Source organism: Mauremys mutica, chromosome 1 (genome assembly GCF_020497125.1).
Source record: "Mauremys mutica isolate MM-2020 ecotype Southern chromosome 1, ASM2049712v1, whole genome shotgun sequence".
Lineage (NCBI taxonomy): Eukaryota > Metazoa > Chordata > Testudines > Geoemydidae > Mauremys > Mauremys mutica.
In genome coordinates this window covers 332,851,785-332,872,882 of record NC_059072.1, presented here as the reverse complement: position 1 = coordinate 332,872,882, position 21,098 = coordinate 332,851,785, and the positions used below count along the sequence as shown (strand labels likewise).

The following is a 21,098-nucleotide window of genomic DNA, read 5'->3' as shown; positions in this document are numbered from 1 at the left end:
ATGGTTCCCCTGATCCAGCTAACAGAAGGGAAATGAGGCGATCTGGCCTAGAGTGGAAGGTTGCTGTATTGCACACTTTGAACAGTTACACTACCCTATTACATTTTTAGTTCACAGCTTCTTTAAAATTCACCCCAGGATTCACTCAAGGATTACTCTAGACTGAAAAGCCCATGGAGATATTGTTACAATTGCCTGGTGGCACATGGCAGTCCCAAACCCCCAAAGCCTGAGAGGTACATTATTGTAAATTAGGAGTTCAGAGTTTGACAGTGCCATGTTTCTGTAACAATATCTTGCTAATCGATCATGTTATGTATGCAGGTTTTTTGTTTTTTTGCAGGTTAGGACAAATGAAACCCTGATTCTTACAATGGTATTTCCCCTCGGTTCCTTCCTGTTCTTTAGAGACATGGCAGCATTTGAAATAAAAGAGTAATAAGTAGTTCTGTTCTGCTCAGGCATTACTTGAAGGGTGTTAAGTCACTGAGCTGCTATTCTCCACCTACACTGTAAGTCTTTTCTTCACATTTAAAAAGAAAACCATGCTATCTGAGCACTTAGCTATATTACCATAGACTTCCCTTCTCACTGCATGTTTCTGTTTGTTCGATTTTTTATTCTCTTTGTGAAACAGACTGTGTAGGGATTTGGAAATCTGAGAACATAGACTCTGTCATCTTAGCAGTTTTGCTTTGGGCAATATGAATATAAAATGACTCCGCTCCAATGGGTAGCGGATGATAGTAGCTCTAAATCAGTGCATTTGTAGGGTAACAAAAGTCAAGTTTCTTGACTTGAAACTTTAATGTGTCTTGCCATTATGAATGGGAGCATCAAAGGCTCCAGCATTCTACCAAACTGCCCATCTGCAGTATCTGTGGATACGCTGAGGTACTGAAATCCCAAGTGGAGTTTATTACTGAAAGTAGTTCCTAGTTGCACTCAACCTTTTCAGACTACTAAACCCCTTTCAGGAGTCTGATTTGTCTTGTGAACCCCCAAGCTTCACCCCATTTAAAAACTACTTGCTTACAAAATCAGCCATAAAAATACAAACGTGTCACAGAACACTATTACTGAAAAAATTCCTTACTTTCTCATTTTTACTATATAATTATAAACTAAAAAAAATGGATCTAAATATTGTACTTACATTTCTGTGTATAGTATACAGAGCAGTATAAACAAGTCATTGTCTGTATGAAATTTTAGTTTGTACTGACTTTGCTAGTGCTTTTTATGTAGCCTGTTATAAAATTAGGCAAATATTTAGATGACTTGAGGTACCCCCTGAAAGACCTCTGCGTACCCCAAGGGTACATGTACCCGTGGTTGAGAACCATTGCCTTAGAGACAAGGTTCTTCCAGTATTGAACTTATAGGTATGCACATCTTTATAATTTGTCTGGGAGGGGATTTTTTTTCCACCTAGGGAGGTGATGAAATCTCCATCCTTAGAGGTTTTTAAGGCCCGGCTTGGGATGATTTAGTTGATGTTGGTCCTGCTTTGAGCAGGGGATTGTACTAGATCAGTGGTTCTCAAACTAGGGCTGCCGCTTGTTCAGGGAAAGCCCCTGACGGGCCAGGACGGTTTGTTTACCTGCCACGTCCGTAGGTTCGGCTGATTGCGGCTCCACTGGCCGCGGTTCGCCATTCCAGGCCAATGGGAGCTGCAGGAAGCTTTCAAACAAAACACAAGGAAGAGGAGAAATGATTGAATAAAGAACTTAAACAAATGTCCTGTTAGTTCCATGATTTTGGTCATGATTTTATGCATGGACATGTGTTTTGAGTAAGTTAAGAGGTGAGTAGTGTTGAATGGGCACTGTTTGGACTGGGAGTGGGGGGGAACATCTCAGTTCTTTGTCAGAAAAGCCTACATTATTTTTTCAAGTCTTAATTTGGAATGCTTTGATAGACTTCTGAGAAAAATTATTTAAAGTCAATTCAGTGCTTGGAGTAAAAGCCCTGGAGACTGAAGTCTCTAGTTTCCCATCAAAAAGGTTCAGTATGATCAGTGACCATACAAACTTCTCCATACTGATGCAACAATGTACCTCCAGTCTGGCTTGTAAGGATCACCTCCTGGGGGTACATAGTTGCCATGCCCAGTTAGTCCTTTCCTCTATGATGAGACTACCAACAAAGGTGTCAGTTGGGATGGTCATTTGGGGATATGCATAGTTCTCGATGATGAAGAACTAAACTGAGAACTCTTACTGACTTTTACATTGGCCTCTGAACAGGCATGACTTTCAGATTCTCTCTTAACGGTGAAAAGTTCTGTGTTACTTCACCAGTCTCATGAGTTTATGGAGGACCCTGAAAATAGATGCTTTAAAAAAAAAGAGATAAACCCTGACATTGCTGACATTAACACATAACTTGAAATCCTTTTTTCCATCTGTAAACAATATTGTTTCCAGTTTTGCACATTAATTGAAAGCTTTCTCATAACATGAATCTAGTTCTTCCTCAGATAAGGGTTACACTTGCAGTGTGATGACGTAGAAAGTTGCATGGGAAAGTATGCAATACCAAACATGACACTAAAGTTCTTGAATCAAATGTTGGCTAGCAAACTTTGTTGGGACAAAGATTCCAAGGAGAGTATGATTCCAAGGACCATTGCATAGAAAAGTAGCAACCAACCTAGTGGAGAGAAATTTTAAATATGTTCTATTTTTAAAATATAGTAACATTTAGGTCAAGTTATGGTGCATTATTTCTGAAGTATTCTATTTGATAAAGTAAAACAATCTAAATTCCATAAATCCTTTTGTTCTTCATAGCAAAATCTGTGTAAACGTATGCTAGTAAACATAAGTGTGTATTTTATAAGAGGACAAAAAAGAGGTAAAATATATCTTTATTAACTACTTGCAGATGAAATCTGTATATAGGTTTTAGATCCAAGGGATTATTAATTCAGTGATGTACTGTTTTTGTAAACTGGATTTTCTTCTGTAGTTTAAGAGAATTCCACGTGTCTAATTCTGATGGTAAAGTTGTGCCTTTGTCAGAAGGTGCTAAGCATATGACCAAAATGCAGTGCTGATCAAATCTGAAAAAAGTCTTTTTATTTTACTATGAGTCAACTCAACCATGTACCGTATCACTAATGCTATGATTTAGTCACTGGTATTTTTAGTAAAAGTCATGGACAGGTCATGGGCAGTAAACAAAAATTCACAGCCCATGACCTGTCCATGACTTGTACTATATACCCCTGACTAAATCTTGGGGTGGGTGCAGTCCAGAGGGCGCCATGAGTGCTCAGTGGGGGACAGTCTGGGGGGCTCCATGAGTGCTTGGGGGGGAGTGGCCCGGGAACCCCGCTGGTGCTGGGGGAGCGGGGCTGGCAGTCTCCCTACCTGGCTCCTCATGGCTCCCCGGAAGCGGCGACAAGTCCCTCCCGCTACTCCTATGCGGCGGTGCAGCCAGACAACTCTTAGTGCTGCCTCCACCCCAAGCGCCGGCTCCGTAGCTCCCGTTGGCTGGAAACCACAGCCAATGGGAGCTGCGGGGGCAATGACTGTGGCAAAGGCAGCGGGCAGAGCTAGGAGCTGAGGGAGGGACATGTCGCTGCTTCCGGGGAGCCCCCTGAGGTAAGCACTGCCCTGAGCCCCCTCACCTCCTCCCTTGCCCCAACCCCCATCCCTGAGCCCCCTCCCATACCCAAATTCCTGCTGCTACTGGGGAGGGGGGTGCGGTGGCCCGAGACTGCCCCATCAGCAGTCAAAGCGGCTGGCCCAGGGGCTGCCTGAGCTAATCAGGCAGCCCCTGAACCAGCCACGCCAGTCGATGCAGATGTCATGGAATCCATGACCTCTGTGACAGACTCGCAGCCTTACCTATCATTAGTGATCTTGTCTATTGAAACCATTATGCAATTTACTTAAAGCTTCACACTTATTTGATTGAGGTACAGAGACGGGCTACTAGGATGATTTGAGGAATGGAAAACCTGTCTTATGAAAGGAGACTCAAAAAGCTTGGCTTGTTTAGCCTAACCAAAAGAAGGTTGAGTGGGGATATGATTGCTCTTTATAAATATATCAGAGGGATAAATACCGGGGGCGGGGGGGAATTATTTAAGCTCAGTACCAATGTGGACACAAGAGCAAATGGATATAAACTGGCCATCAGGAAGTTTAGACTTGAAATTAGATGAAGGTTTCTAACCATCAGAGGAGTGAAGTTCTGGAATAGCCTTCCAAGGGGAGTAGTGGGGGCAAAAGACATATCTGGCTTCAAGACTAAACTTGATAAGTTTATGGAGGGGATGGTGTGATGGGGTAGCCTAATTTTGTCAATTAATTGATCTTTGACTATTAGTGGTAAATATGACCAATGGTCTGTGATGGGATGTTAGATGGGGTGGGATCTGAGTTACTACAGAGAATTCTTTCTTGGGTGCTGGCTGCTGAGTCTTGCCCACATGCTAAGTGTTTAGCTGACGCCATATTTGGGGTCAGGAAGGAGTTTTCCTCCAGGGCAAATTGGCAGAGGCCCTGGGTTTTTTTCACCTTCCTCTGCAGCATGGGGCATGGGTCACTTGCTGCAGGATTCTCTGCACCTTGAAGTCTTTAAACCATGATTTGAGGACTTCAGTGGCTCAGACATAGGTTAGGGTTTTTTTGCGGGAGTGGGTGGGTGAGATTCCGTGACCTGTGTTGTGCAGGAGGTCAGACTAGACCAGTGTTTTCCAAACTTGGGACGCCACTTGTGTAGAGAAAGCGGGCTTGTGTCGGGCCGGGCTGGTTTGTTTACCTGCCGCATCCACCGATCCGGCCGATCGCGGCTCCCACTGGCTGCAGTTCGCTGCTTCAGGCCAATGGGAGCTGCTGGAAGCGACACAGGCCGAGAGACATTTTAAAATTGTTTTATTTAAGAAAAGTAAGTCTTGTTATACGTCTTCTGACTTTTGACATCTCAGGCTTCACAAAAAAGTCATTAATCTTTTTACATGAAAGTAACTAGTTTAAATGGATACAATAATACATGCCTACTTCTAAGAGGTGTTATAAGGAAAAAATCATAAATACTTGCATATCATGGTGACTGGGTATATATAATTACCTAGGTAGATAGATAAGTTGATTAAATATTTAAACATGTGAAGTCTATCAAAATCCCAATGTTTAATTCCAGTTAAGAAAAATGTTAGTGCATTTATGATCAGAAAAGTGTTTAGAAGAAATGACATCTTGTTACTTAGGCCAGGTCTATACTAGAAAATTAAGTTGGCTTAGACATGTCGCTCAGGGGTTTGAAAAATCCACATCCCTGAGCAGTGCAATTAAGCCAACCTAATCCCCAGCATAGACAGTGCTAGGTTGAATTCTTCCATCAACCTAACTACCACCTCTTGGAGAGTTGGATTCTGATGCTGACGGGAGAACCCTCCAGTTGGCAAATGTAATGTCTACATTGAAGCACTTTGGTGGTACAGGTGCAGCTGACTGTGCCACTATAGCATTTCAAATGTAGACAAGCCCTCTACCAGCTCTGTATGCAAATTGTATGAGCTTACATTACTGACACAAGTTTTTGTAAAGCAAAATTCAGTACAGCTATGGGAGAGCAAACAGGAGTCCATTTGGTATTGTCTGACCTTAGCATATGAACTAGAGAAGCAAGAAAAAGTTAGATTTCTTCAGTTTTTTAAATCAAAGTTAGGAAATGGAGCTATAAGATTATTGAATTTGAAGAGCCTCTTGCCCAACTGCTCAAAGGAGAGGTAAAGCAAAAAGACCACCTGGAATGGACGATTAGGCAGAACATGAGTTATATTTATACAGAGCAATTGCATTGCTTGTGCTTAAAGCTAGCTGTCTTGGTGCCCTATATCATAGGTTTGTTCCTTTTCTGCCCACAATAGTCCTACTATGTGGCACTGTTACAGATAGAAGATTACAGCCATTTCCAGTGCACTTGACCTGTTCCCAGGCTGCTACACTGACCTTTTCCCAGAGATCTGCTCTTCTTTTTTATATATGCCATCTTGTAATTTCTACAGATATAAGTCAATGTCAGATCAGTTTAGATTATGCAAAAGAGTATTATTGGCAAGAGAAGAGAAAATAAGTGGTTTTAAATGGACAGGTTTGCATGGACTATATTTTAAGACCCTGAGAACTGGCACTCTAATGTTGAGCTAGAAAGGAAATATATGAAAGCAATAATACTATTTCTTTACTTCAGTAATGGAGATCTGCTCCCTCAGTCTGATCTCACAAGCTTGGATAATAATATGTCTCCCCAAAGAATATGAGGGCAGCCTAAAAACTAGCTCTGTTTTAGCTCACCTAGTCTTTGATGTACTGTTAAGGTGACCTAAACACAACACATATAGTAGTTGATTATCACTTCCTCTCTTGAAGACAGGCACATACACAAATTATATTTTATGTGCCTGATACTAGGAAAGAAACAAGGATTTTCAATTAGGTTACCTCCTCAGTTGTGATTTGTTTCCTAATTTGCATTGATATCTATTTTAATTGCAGATTTGTTTAATATATTAGGAGGAATTTTATCCTTTTAGTTGATAATTTGTTTTCTTTCAGTTTTTCAGGCCAGATGAGTAAACAAAACTTCTTGCCTAGAGTTAAATCGTTTCCTCTTGTGTTACTAAAGGTTCCAGGTAACACCTTTCATAAAAATCCACTATCACTTAAATGAAGAGACCATGCTTCTAGGTAGGATCTGGGCCACGAGACCGTATGATTATTAAAATAAAGACCCGCTTTTTAGCTTTAGAAGAGAATCCTACATCCAGATAGGAAAGGATTTTAAAGTGTTTAGATCAGACCCTGTTCTGGGCAACGTTTTTTATTATTGCTTAATCAGCAATATGCTCACTAATACTCTAAGAAGGGACTCCCACACAATGTTACCCCTTTACCTTGCGATAAATACCACAGAACAATAGTGCAAAGAATACGTGATAGAGAATCTATTCATTTGATTTCCTATTTTGAAGATGAAATGCTTTCCAATAACCATAACCAAGGATAGAGGCAAATGCTGCCTTGCAAACCAAAGACCAGATTTTGCCATTCTTAATGATTAAATCTTCAATTAGATCCAGTAAAAGTTGATTTAATTAAGAAGAATATTATTTAGACAAAACTTCACTTAAGCTGCACTTTGCTAGAAATGCTGATGCTATTGTGTGTAATTAAAATAGGGATGAAAGTCAGGGGAAAGGAGAATGGGGAGGTCTTCTTCCTCAGGAAAGTTTTTTGAAACTGATACCTGACATTTGGATATTATGAAGCATTACAAAGTTTAAAAAAAAAAGTGCTCATCAGAAGTATTTTTGAGCCCCATGGTAAATTGTCTCTGGCAGAGATGATTTTGCATTTTCATGATGGTGAGCTCCATCAGCAGCATTGAACAATTTAGAGGTTTCGAAAACATCCTGTTCTTCTGTCGATGCCAGATTTGTCTTGTGGTTACCCTTCTAACAAGGGTATATCTTGAACGGAGGACATTCAAATATCAAAGCAAATGCTCTATCACTCAATATGGCAGTGCATAGCCCGGTATCCATCAAGGTGTAGTCTGCAGCTCCCTGGTGACCTATCATAACATAAGCTTTCATTTTTTAAAAAAAATGTACCCTATGTTGTTGTAAAAAAACCCTTCTGAGTGTGCAGGGCTCCTTTCCTAGTCTGTAAAACGTCATCTTGAAACAAGAGTGAAGTTACCCCTATTCTGCTCAATGTGGCATTAACTCTGAAGCTTAATGATGTCAGTATAAACATCAAAAGTGTTTTCTTCATAACTGTAAGTACTTATATGCTCTACCCCTTGTCATCACAGTATCTATGTATTTCAAAGGCATTAATGGATTTAGGCTCAAAACAGACCCGTGAAGTAGAACAGTATTATCTTCATTTTACACATGAGGAACTGAAGCACAGAAGGGTTAAACCAGCATTGTCACCGGATGTCTGTGAGAACTGAATACACAGGTGTTATTTTGGTTGCAGACAATAAGGCCGGTATCTCATCTGTATATCTTTGTTGTGGTTGTATCTGATATTTTGGCCAAATGGCTTTATGAACATATTTTTCCATTCTCAACCCTTCTCTTTGTCTTGGAAGTAGAGTAACAGTGTCTGCATACCATCCACATTCTCTTTGTACTTTTATAACTGTCTCACTGAGTGGCCTGACAACAATACCAGACCTGAGATTTGGCTTCATGAGAAACCTAACATATCCTGGGTTTTGAACCAGGTAGAGGCTCCAATTAAAGACAGAGGTAACCCACAGTCTCCCAAGTTGGGGCTCAAGAAAGAGAGATTTTATATCTAAAACTTTCTTTATAACCCTTTTGTTGCTGATTGAGAGTGTGCAGCTGCTGTATGTAAAAGAGGGCCCTAGAGATTACAGAAGAAAAGGTGGCCTAGACTGGAGTGAGATAAAACCCTCCCTCTAGGATGTTCCTGTACACTGAGTCACTGTGTTTATGAGGTGAGCATTTCTTGGAATATCCAGATGTGTCTTGTGTCTTCCAGAAAATGAATCACCTGCTGCTGAGTTCATGTCTTTTTTGCTAATTCTCATAAAGTAAACAGCTTTTGGGGGATTCACAGAAGTCAAATATGTGTTTTTATTGGCAATATCAAAGGAACTTTTGAATAGAGGGGTACTTGCTGATCTGCGGGTGTGAGCAGCCAAACATTTTTTTAACTATTCCCAGGAGCACTTCTGAGAATGATTTTTACAGTGCCAGAAATGCTGATTTGTTGGCACTGTAGCCTTATTCCCAAAACCCCATCAAAGTCTGCGTTAAAATAAAGATACAAATACAGCTGAAACGTCTGAGCAATTGCCTTTCTTCTCAGTTGACTTTGTTTTGCTCTCTTTTTCTTACTTGTCTTTAGAGTGAGAAACTGTAGTGCTCTAATCTGAAACAAAATAAAAAGCTGATTGATGAGATGTCCACATGAAGGCAGCTGTCAGACCAGAAGTTACCCTGGTAACAGGGAGTCCCTATTGTTTGTTCTCTTTTTTTTTAAACTAACAGGTGTCTAAAGAATCAATTGTAAGGTAGGGTGAATCATTACAATATACCCAATGGGGCAGTTTCATGCGTTCTCTCTGGAGCTAGGAATATTGGCAGTGGAACAGAAAAGTCTGCACATTCTGCATATCCTCACAGACAGAATGCCAGCAAGATTTACATGAAATTTCATTCTGGGAACAAGAAGGTTAATCTAGTGTATCACAGTCACAATTCATTAACTTTGGGGATTTTTTCTTTTTTTGGGAGGGGGCATGTTATGGTATTTACACTTTTTTATATGAGGGTTTTTTCTGTCTTCATTACATGACCTATGTGACAGATTTTTCCAACAGATAAAGTAAGAAATACATGAAGTAAATAATATTTCTTTCATAACTTAATGTAAGTGTTGGATCTAGTGGATGGGGAATAAGACTAGGAGCTGGCACACTTGGATTCTGTTCCCAGTCACTGGCCTTGCTTTGTGGTGTTCGGGAAGTCATTTCACTGCTCTGTGCCTGGTTCCCCTTTCCACCTTTTGTGTCTCTCTCTTATCAATATAGACTCTTAGTTTTGAATCCCAGCTCTCATTAGGTTCTAGATCAGATCCTCTAACATGAGCCCCAGTGCCTGTGCTTTATTGACTTCTTCTGTACTTGTGGATTTCATTGCAGGATAAAAGCCTGTTTTGACCAGAGCCAGCTCATTTAACCCCTTTGTGTCTTCATTTGTGTTTCACACGGGCGTAAACAATACATACTTAATTGACAGGAATTGTGTGAGGCTTAATTCGTTAACCTTTCTAAAGTACGTTGAAATCCCCACATGAGAAGACTGTAAAGAACTGAAAAAATACTTTTCATGTGAGGTACTACAGAATTCTGTTCTGCTATAGTAAAAGAGGCTGGGACATATCATTGATGTACCAGGGAAGACCTGTGGTAGATTTTGTCTTGATTTAAAATATCACAAGATGCTGTCCTAAAGCTTTATTGCCAGAGCTAGGTTTCTGCATATTCTGATGAATATCCCATGGCTTCTCCTAACAGAGGTAGCATCAAAGATCTTTGTAGAAGAGGATGATCAAGCCTCAAAAGAACTTAAAACTTGTTCTTTTTAAAAACAAAAACAAAAAACAAACCAACCAACCCTAATTTGCTCACCACATGTAATGCAGCCTCAATAATTAGGCAACTAATCCCCCTTAATGCTTAATCTCTTATTCATTTAATTTGCTTTAGTCACAAACAAACTGCCAACAAAAATGTCCACCTGACTAGAGAAATATATTTCCACAAGCCCAAAGGCAAACTTCATGCTTCCTAGGTATAAATTAACATCCCAGCATCTGGCCATGCTAGCATTACACGGGATCTGTGCTGCCAGGAAGGTACCCAAGGTAAGTATCAGTGTTCTGTCTCACCTTGGTAATCTTGTTGAATAAACAAACACAGCAGTTTACAACAAAACAAGATTCCTTCCTATGTATAACTGGTACATATTTCATCTACCTCTGTGTTTCAAATGTAATGAATAATATAACTCTTTTAAGCATTTAAAAATGTAGTTGCTGTGTAGGACCTGGAGAGTGCAGTTGAAGTTTTACCCATTCTCTTGCTGGGACTGAGACTTGGTTGAGGGCAAATTGGCTCTGATCTATTCCAGATAAATTTATGCTAGTTGGCAGGGGGAAGTAATTGGAATCATAAGTAGAACTCATATTGACTCTCTGTTTTCAATGTCTTCTGTGAGTTTTGCAACCTGGAATTCTTGATGGATTTACACCTGCTTCTAGATGTCCCATGTAACAGCAGGAGTCAAGAATATATATCTACAGGTGGCCAAAAAAGGTGGTGTCATTTCAAAGACAATCTCACCAAGTTGTGTAACACTAATGAAATTATTTGACGTATACAAGCTAATAGTTTCTTGGTTTAATCTCGAGGACATTGGAGGCTGTGTATTTTCAATGAGGAATCCATGACTCTGGAATTGATTTCTCATGTTGGTTTGCCAGAGACTGATTTTTGTGGCTAATTTTGTCACACTTCAAGGCGCATGTTGCAGCTGTAATACAAGAGTTTTACTTTGTTCACATTGGTCTTTACTTTTTTTTGTAAATGTTTTAACTTTGTTAACATGTGACCACATGTATTAATCTGTAATAAGATGCTTATAGGTTTTTGGATGTGTACTATATTATTCATTTGTTGATATTTTGTTGGATCAGGTAGTTTTGTTTCTATTTAATTTCCTGTAAAGATGCTTTATATACTTTTCTTTATGTGGTGCTGCCTAGATTCTATGATGATGAGCACCTTAGGTCTTGTGTACACAATGCATTAGTCTGCACTAGAAGTGTGTAAATTCTAGTGCATACAAGCATGTTGTTCACTAACAGGCCCACATTGACCCTGCTAGCGTGCACTAAAAGTTCCCTAATACCTATTATGCAATACTGTTTAAAACTGGGCTACATTCATGAGCAATAGGCAACTTTTAGTGCACAACATGCTAGTGTGCACTAGAATTTACACCCTTCTGGTGTGGACTAGTGCACCGTGTAGACAAGCTATTAGAAATATGTTTATAATAATTATAGATATACCATATGCATCTTCCACATAGGTGAGAGTTTTTCTTTTTCTAATTTGGTATGATTATCATTGTGAACTTATTTATATTGTGGTGTTCCTGGAAATAATTAACTGTTGCTTTGTTGTTGTAGCTCAGTATGTATGGTGTTAAGATCTCCCTGTTATTTCTTATTTCTTTGACTGTTGATATGACTTTCTCATGGCATTATGACAAAAAAATTAATTGGGGAGAATTTTCAAATCCTCTTGTTAAAATATACTACAGTAACTTGTTTAATATAAAACAATAATTCGTAGAGAGAGAAAGAGAGCAGAAGGAAAGGATCACTGAGCCCTGCTCATGACCTGAAGTTATCGCATTATATCTAGTGATTGGTTTCTCACCATTAATAGCTTTTGCATATGTTCTGATGAGAACAGAGTCCTACTAGCCTTTCTTTGTTTTCTTAAAATACTCCGTTTGTTAGTCATTACAGGGAATCATGAAGGATAAGTTTTAGGCCTATAAAACACACTGTTGGGGAACTGCAGCCAACCACAGGATAGACACTTTTTTACAATAATATAATGCAGTAACAAGAATTTTTTTAATCCTTAAAATGCTGTGGGTACTTACTGATTTCCCCTTTACTCCTTCCTTCTCAGTGCTGTCACTTCTAGAAAGATGGGAGAGATCTCAACACAGAGAGAGAGAGATGTCTTTTTCTTAGATTTACAGCCCATAAGCATCAGATATAATTTCTTTTTAAAGTAGAAGAGTGTCGCTTACTCTGCCTTGTTTATAATCAATAATTTCCCTTCTGGATTATTTGTCATGCATCAAAGTACTCAGCTGGTGGGAATGTGGGATACCTGACTCCACATGAGGAAAGCTTTCAAAAGAAGGAAGGCAGGAGAGTGGAGAAACTCCCTAAAAAGGACATCTTTAAAAATTCAAAACTATACAAAGCATTTGTTGAAAAACTGAGTTGCCTGCATTAGCTCCCTTGCATCTATATTAGAATTGTACATGCTTTTCCTTCCTCCTCCTCATGTTCTAAGAATATGAGTAAAAACCACATACAGCGCTCTGAACACACAAGTCAGGCAAACCTCAGCTCAAATGAAAAGATAAGAGGGGAGCACCACAAAGGGACTGTTGCAAAGATAGGTTTTTTTCCAGTCAGAACCCACTCCTGTAGGTTTTTTGCAAGTTGGAATGATCTGAGACATGCACATTTATGGAGCCAGTAGAAAGTGTAAATTAAATCAGTTTAGGCACCAGTACAGTAAGGTACCTAAGCACGTGACCAGTCCTATTGAAGACAAGCATATACTTTGTTACCCGTGGTTCTTTCAACTCAAAGCTCTTGGTAACTCTTATTCCTGTGCGAGGAGGTGTCAGGAAATAAATCAGGGGAGACACGGCCGTCCGACCGATACATGGCTAGCACAAACAGGACCACACAAGAGTGCTTTCACTTAAAGCTAAACTTTACTAGTCTAAAGCACTTACACACGTCCACAACAGGTTAATAAAACACCCCCAACCATTGATAATTACCAAAGCGGAGTGTGGCTCTCGAGTGACACAGCAGCAGGCTTCCGGTGGCCAAATCTTCCGTCTGCTGGTGGGGACTGAAAGATATATCCAGAGGGAGAGTCCAAAAGAGTCCCCAAATGAGTCTCTTATTTGTACATTAGTAATAGAATGACATGCCCCTTAAAGAAAACTTGTTAAGCAAGCAGTTCCAATGGGCAAGCTAGAGGCTCCTTCTGATTATTGATTAGCCAGGTGTGGGTTTTTCCAGAGTTTGCAGCCTTGAGATCCCAGTAGACATTCCTGGGGCATATCCTGCTCTTTTAAAATGCATGTATCAGCAACTTCAACACAATTCTTATCAGGAAGGACGTTGGGTCAAGCTGCCCTTTCTGAGGCACCCAAAACTCCCTCACCTCCTGCCGTGGTCAAGCTGAAACTGCTGAATGGCCAATTTACAGCTTGCTGACTAGGCCGCCTTTAGCAATAAGCCATAGTGGTTTCAGGCACTTTACTGGTTTGCCAAAGTCTCTCTGTACACTCCCCGTACACAAATCTCCCTGTAATGTCTCACTGAATAACTTGGGATAACTTTTAGACCCTAATTCAGATATGAGTCTATTGCCCTAAAACCAGTGGAACCAGCAAAAATAATCACACAACTAGTCTTTTTAGCAAATGTGCTAGCTTTTCCTTTCTGTTGGCTTCAAAGTTCTATCAAATTCTTTACTTGCAATGTTTTGTTTTTCAGGATGGGAAGAAGAAGTTTGACAAGGAAAGTGAGAAATATTATTCCATTCTAGAGAAGCACTTAAATTTATCAGCAAAGAAAAAAGAATCTCATTTGCAAGATGTAAGCTCTTACCCTTTTACTAGACCATAAGTTTATCTTTAAAAAGAATTGTCTCTAGGACATGCTGTATTTTTCTTTACATAAAATGGTTGATGATTTCTGCCAGGCCCTGTTGCTATGTGCATACTCATAAATTCTGTATATGAGATTAATACTATTCTGATGTGAAATAAAACTTTTAACAGGGCAGTATTTCCCATGTGCTCTGCCATATTTTAAGTTGCAAATCTAATTTTTACTATTTACAATATTTGTAATGCTCTAATAAAACATGTCTAACCTTTATTTGCAAGGTGTATGTGGAATATTTAGAATTAATGTAATTAGGCTATGCTGTCTTTTTTGTTATTTAATTGATTCCATTTTACATAAATTTTCAACTAGATAGCTGAGCCTGAAGCATTTTAATCACACTTTTTATGCTTTTCAGCATGTCGTGTTTTCCGCTTTAATCTGAGAGAAACATTCTTTCCATTATGAAACTATCTGGCTGTATTTTATGAAATTAAAAAGAGTGTCATATTGCAAATAAATAAATAGATTGCCAAAGGTTTTCGACAGATTTTGTGCATGTGATCTTCAGGTAAACTTGTGTTTGTCATACCAAAATGTCATCAAATATGACCTCATAAGATTCTTAGTTTGAGCAAAGAATGATGGGTCCTTACTCTTGTGAGTAATACTTCTTTGCCCCAGCAGTTTCAACAGAAGTCAGTGGGCCTGATTCTGCACTGCCTTGTACCTCATGTAGCCAATAATGCCTGTACAAAGTGCCATTTTTATCCGGTAGCATTTTACATCTGTAGCATTTTGCAGTAACGTAAGTGGCTAAACAGGTATAAGGCAATGAATGTTGAGTCTCATTGAGACTGTTTGCATGCGTAAAGGCTTGCATAATTGGACGCGGAATTAAATATTTTTTTCGGGCATTACTTTTGCTTCCTTGGAGTTAACCGTACTTCCAAAGAGAGTCTACAGAGTTTAATTGCAATACTGTGTACAGATTAAGGGATCTACAGTGATAAAAAACTATTCAGAGAGGATTGTTCTATTCTGAGCACAAAGCTCTAATTATACAGGGTAAAACTATTTAAACCTGATCCTGGAATCTGATACAGTTCCACATAACCGTGCATTTATGTGGCGCTCATTTGATTTAACAGGACTTCTACCAGGGTCATAACCTTAAATGTAGATGCATCATCCATTTTGAAGAGTACATCCTGTAACTGTTACTTTTAAAAAGCATGCATAGTTGTAACGTAGCAGAAGGATCCCCTTTTTAGCTATGTTGTTAGGTTAAATTATTTTCCTGTGCAGCAAATTGCAAGTTATTTTTTTCAGTATTACTGACATTATATTAAACTTTCCAAAAGAGATGGGCGCTATTTTAATACCGTTATTGTCAATGATAAACTCTGAAAACTTGGAAATTATTTTGCTGACAAAATTCTACACAAAAGATGTAACCATCTCTCAGAAAGTCACAAAGTGTGGTTTATATTTACCTGATATAATACTGCAATTTCATAACATTTATTCTTTTATATTGTACATACTAAAACAGATGTCAGTATGATGAATCAACTGTAGGGAAAACAACATTAATTTTACATGTTTTTTTTGTTCCATTCACAGGCCAAATTTACATATACACAACTCCGACAAGTCCATAAATTCCCTTTGCATTAATGGGAAAATAGTTCCATTAGAGGTTAAGCAGGAAGTCAGAAAACAATTCTCGATGTATTTACCTATAAATCAAGATTTGGTTAAGTCAAGTTAAGTGCTAATTTACTGTCAGGTTTAAATAAAGCACATTTTGCTGGGATGGTTATGAAGATTATTTATTATATTGCAGTTAAAAAACTAATTGAAATTCAATAAAATGTATCAACTGTGAATATAATTAAATAAACTATCTTAGAATCACGAAGGATTTGACTTGAGCATACAAACTAATAGAAAATCACAGTAAAAGTTTTCCACTCTGTCCTTAATGATCACTTCATGCCTAGATATTGAATTTCATAAGGGATGCTAGTTAGTCTACTATTCTAAAGGCCGTGATTGTAGAACATATAGGGCCTACTTCACCATTACATTGCTCTAGATTTATGTTGATATAACTGCATTGAAATCTTTGGAGTTACGCCAGCATAAAACTGGAGTAAGCACAGTGGTGAATCAGGCATTTAAATTATAAAAACTGGTTGTGGGGGAGTTAGATAAAGAATGGGTCAGCTTCTCTTGTTTTGAATTTGATTCATAATGTGCAATTTTAATATTAGGCATATGTTTAGTTTTGATGATAGTACTGTCACCTCAGGTCATGGTTGTCCAGACTTGGCCAAGCTGAAGTTGGCACTAGCTGTGAGCCAGAGGGCCACATGCAATTTCCCTAAAACGGAGTAGGTTGCAAAGTTATTTATTTTATTTGTACTGCAGAGGTACAGCCACTGCAGACTTTAGATCTCTGATGTTCCATCTTGACCCACGTGGAGGCCTGTGTTTTCCATACATCTGTAGTTACAGGGCTATAGTCACATAGTAAAGATCCTTCTTTGTGCTAGACCTTGGCTATCACTGTCAAATAGCGTGTAAGATGAAGATCATTTGGGTATAAGTTTTGTCATAATATGCAGTACATTCCATAGTAGTACACGACTGTTGAAATACTTTTTACAAACTGCACACAGTATGTGATGTAAAAAAACCAAAAACCCACTGTGACCAACTTTTTTTACTATCCCTATGAGAAAACCTATGGAAATAAATGAGAGTTACAGAATTAAAAAGGAATAGATCTGAATCAATGCTACAAGCATCAATTTTGGTAGCCCCTATTGATCACTAAATGCAGATTCATGAAATTGAGCTTTCAAAATCATGCTCATGTATGGAGGCGTGTCCATCTTGCAAAAACAGGTTGAGTTCTGATGCACATTCTAGTGCTATTTCCAGTCAGTCAAAATAATACTGACTCTAACTGTATCATAAAAGCTGCTGCTGTAATTAACCATACAGTAAGCCATTCTTTACCATCGGCAGAGTGGCATACCAAAAAGGTGTGAAAATCTTTCCTGCCTTGGAAAAGTTCAAATAAACCACTTCTTAAATGATTCGTATAACTGTGAATGCACATTGATCAAGCAAACTCATCAGCCTTCACCGAAGATGGGTTTTGGAAAGTGTGATTTGATCACTATACCCAAATGATCATTGTGGCCCAAATTTTGGACAGTGTTTCAAAACGTGCATAAGTCCCAATAAAGTTAAACGTGCTTACACGCTTTTCTGTGGATGGATTAAAGCATGTTCTTAAGTGCTTTCCTGAACTGGGTCCTGAAAGAGCTCTTTGCTAAAACCAAATTAAACTGTATTTATTATATATAACCAAAAGTAAAAACTGAGGCCCATGTTATGCAAATTCTCGTATTTTGCAATCCCATGAGTTAAGGTTTGCAGGATCATACCCTAAAGTTGTAACACGTTGTTAAATTCTGCCAAATTGCATACCCTATATACCCTATTATACATACTTTTTATCACATAACTATTAATACACTACGTTTTAGATTCATCAAGGAAACCAGTAATAGAAAATACAACAAAAATGCCACATGGCCAAGTTAACTTTGCGGTAAAAGTTAATTTTTGGAATTGCGTGGCTTTTGAGTGCTTTATTTCTTATCCTAACATTAGCTTTTGCATTTAATTTCCTGTTCTGCTTTTTATAGGCCTAAAAAGGAACAAGTGCTACTGATTCATTTGAAAGATACTGTTAAATCTAATATTTTTGCTTTAAAGTGCTAATGGAGTACTGTAGAAGTGGTTCAATGTTAAATATCTCCATACTACTAAATGACAATATTCACACCCTTAGCTGAAGCAGGATTAATTAGACGTGCCATTAACAGGCAGAATCTTTAACTGAAGGCAAATACTGATTATACAAATACAAGTTTTAAAAAATACTAAACCTGTTTTCTTTAAAAATGAATATTCTTTCTGTTCCTTGATGGAAACTATAAAACAAACCATCTTCAATTTTCTAGCTTCACATATGTTTGTTATTTGAGTTCCAAATTTAATCAGAACATAAGAGAAAAATGTATTATTTTTATACTACCATAAATCAGAAATGGCTGAACTGATGTTACTGAAAGTTTCCACAATTAAAAAAAGAAATTCCCTTAGAGCTGGGACAAGACATAGACAATTTCAGTCCAAAAGGAACTTCCTTGAGGAGAGTTATGAATAACTGAAAAAACAGAGTTAAAATGGGAACTGGCCATGTGTTATGTCTCCCTCTAATGGCTTGTTTACATGGAGAATAAGAGCCTACTACTTTTATCAGTTGGTGAAGTTAATTCTTTCTCTCCAGTGACAAAAGCCTTTGCTTTGGTGCTGGCGTTTCCAGGTCCGATCCTTGCCTATGACCCATGGGAGCAGATGATACTCATAAATTTCCAGCAAATACTGCACACTACACTTTCTGTAAAACATTGGGAAAACTAAAACATGAAAATTAGCTATCGTGAACGTGTAAAACTATAAAATATGTTTATATACTCAGACAGCTTGATTCATATTATGAAATGATAGGCTGCAAGATTTCTGTGTTTAAAAACATATCCCTCTCTTTCTCTCCCTATCTCTCTGTGAGATAATCTGTGGAAAAGGCATTTGAAACTTCTCATGCTGGGAAATGTGCAAGGAATCAGTCATGCATGATATTCAAGAGAATCCTTAACAAGGCACACCAGCTTTGATGCCCCTTTTTGTTCTCTTGTTCCACTCCCTCCTCTGCACCTTTTCCCATGATGCTCTGAATGTGTGGAGCACCTTCCCCTAAGCCACCTTTCCTTGCTTCACGCCAGGTTCTCCTAAAATTCACATAGAATAAATCCAGGAAAGGAGAGAAAAGGAAAGAAGAGCAGGGTTGGGGGGAACCCTAAGGCCAAAATTTTTAAGCTTGGATGTCTAAACTTAGGGTCCTAAGCCTGTATTTAGTAACCTAAATAAGTGCCCTAATTTTCAGAAGTGCTGAGCACACACAACTCCCACTGTCCTTAATGAATGCTCAGCAGCTCTGAGTGGGGAGCCACGTATGTAGATGCCTTACTTTAGGCACTCAGGTTTGAAGATTTTATCCTAAATTAATGTAACCATCCTAATGTGTCCTTGCATTACTCAGGAACTGTCTGATTTTATTTTATCCTGTCCTCTTTCACCTTTTCTTTTTCTGTTTTGTCTACTTATGAGCCTGGCCTGTTGTGTCCTGTTACATTTAGACTGCGAAACAATAAGGGGGACTGTCTCTATTTGTGTTCTATGGCAGCTAGAACATTTTTGCATGCCCAAGATAATAATGTTCCTTGCTTTAAATCTTGCATAACTGATCCTTGACTGCTCTTTATCATCCTTTTGTGTTCCTTGCACTTTTGCCAGTTTAGGTTGTATTTGGTGAAGGACTGGTGACTTGTACTGTGTACCACATTTCATCCTGGTTCACTTTGAAATGGCTCAGTAGTTAAACTGTTGACAAATAAAGTGTCTCTGAATACATTTCACACAGCCCTCATGGAAAGGTTGGTTGTTAAAGGAAGAGAAACATTGGCTTGTCTAGAGCTCTCATGGGACACAGGTCCCTGGTCTGAGAGCATTGCAGAGACATTTTATGTAGCTCCTGATGGAGAGTATTTCATCATTTTTTAGCATCCTCCTCTAGCTGAGCATAAGAGTCTATAGGGCTGGGAAATAAAACAGAACACTGGAACTTAGGAGACTCTTAAATAAATAGTTAATAATGGAAACCCTAAGTGAGCCAGTTATAACCAAAAAATTAATATTAATTTTATGTACTTCATTTTTATTTTTAGGCAGATATGCAGATCGACAGAGAACATCAAAACTTTTATGAAGCATCATTAGAATATGTGTTTAAAATTCAAGAAGTACAGGAGAAAAAGAAATTTGAATTTGTTGAACCTGTAAGTTTTGTATTTATTTTTAACTTCCTTTACCTACATTTACAGTGAATGTATTTAAAGATTAAAATTTTGGCTCATGTTCTTATTTTTTGGTCTCTTTTTAATTAAAGGAGTTCTTGAAAGTTGTTCATGAGCAAACAGGCATAAAGTTCTTTCCTTGGGAACTATCCTCATTTCTTAAAGACTTGCACAAAAGTTTTCATGTCTACTGTGAAGTAAAAGAAGTTTGAAATCTGCATGGCATTTTAATGGCTGAACTTAAAAGGTTGTGTCTGTGCAACACGTAATAGAGATTTCCTAATATAAAAATTGGCTCAAAATTCCAAACATATTAGTCTTCAAGTGCTCAGAGTGTGAAGTTTACCTCATATTTGCTTTTACATATGAAATAACATGAATAGAATATTAAAAATTCATTTGTATAATTATTAAGGTATTTTTGTAAAGTTATATAATGTCTGTAGCAGAACATGTCTGAGACCACTGTGTGACTGGCAGAAGTTGTGCCAAGATTTTAACTAATAGGACTCTGCAGTTAAGATTATAAATCTATATTTAAAGTATGTCTTCACTGCGGTTAGACAGCTGGGGCTGGCCCGTGCCAGCTGACTCAGGCTCCTGGGGCTTGGACTAAGGGACTGTTTAATTGCAGTGTAGATGTAGATCAGACGTGGGCAAACTACAGCCCGGGGGCCACAGCCGGCCCGCGGGACCGTCCTGCCCGGCCCCTGAGCTCTCGGCCAGGGAGCCTACCCCAGCTCTTCCCCCGCTGCCCCCCTCCCCAAGAAGAGCTACTCTAAGTGCCTATCTTCATGTATTTAGAGATGAGAATATATTTCAAAGTGAATATTTGCATGTTAGTGAGAAACTAATGAACCTCGATCCAGCGACTAAAAATACCCGTGACTAAAACATAGCCTCACTTATCATTTATATTATGGACTTGCTATCAGTGAGGATGTAACGTACACCAAAATAGGGAGGAGTAAGGAAAGATGCAAATCAGAGCGAGGATTTCACCCTCATTTCATACTGGGGCTGTAAAAATGGGATTTTAGGAAAGATTTGAAAAACACGAAGAAACAGGCTTGCTTTTGGAAGAGAC

At 38.6% G+C, this 21,098-nt stretch overlaps 1 protein-coding gene across 1 annotated transcript in view; it reads left to right on the top strand.

The window, feature by feature from the left end:
- ARHGAP42 (Rho GTPase activating protein 42) overlaps nt 1-21,098 on the top strand; it is a 259,773-nt gene that overhangs the window by 165,172 nt on the left and 73,503 nt on the right. Inside the window, exons 5-6 of the mRNA XM_045019415.1 lie at nt 13,896-13,997; nt 19,883-19,993. Of these exons, the coding sequence (XP_044875350.1) occupies nt 13,896-13,997; nt 19,883-19,993 (213 nt within the window). The remainder of the gene's footprint in view (nt 1-13,895; nt 13,998-19,882; nt 19,994-21,098) is intronic.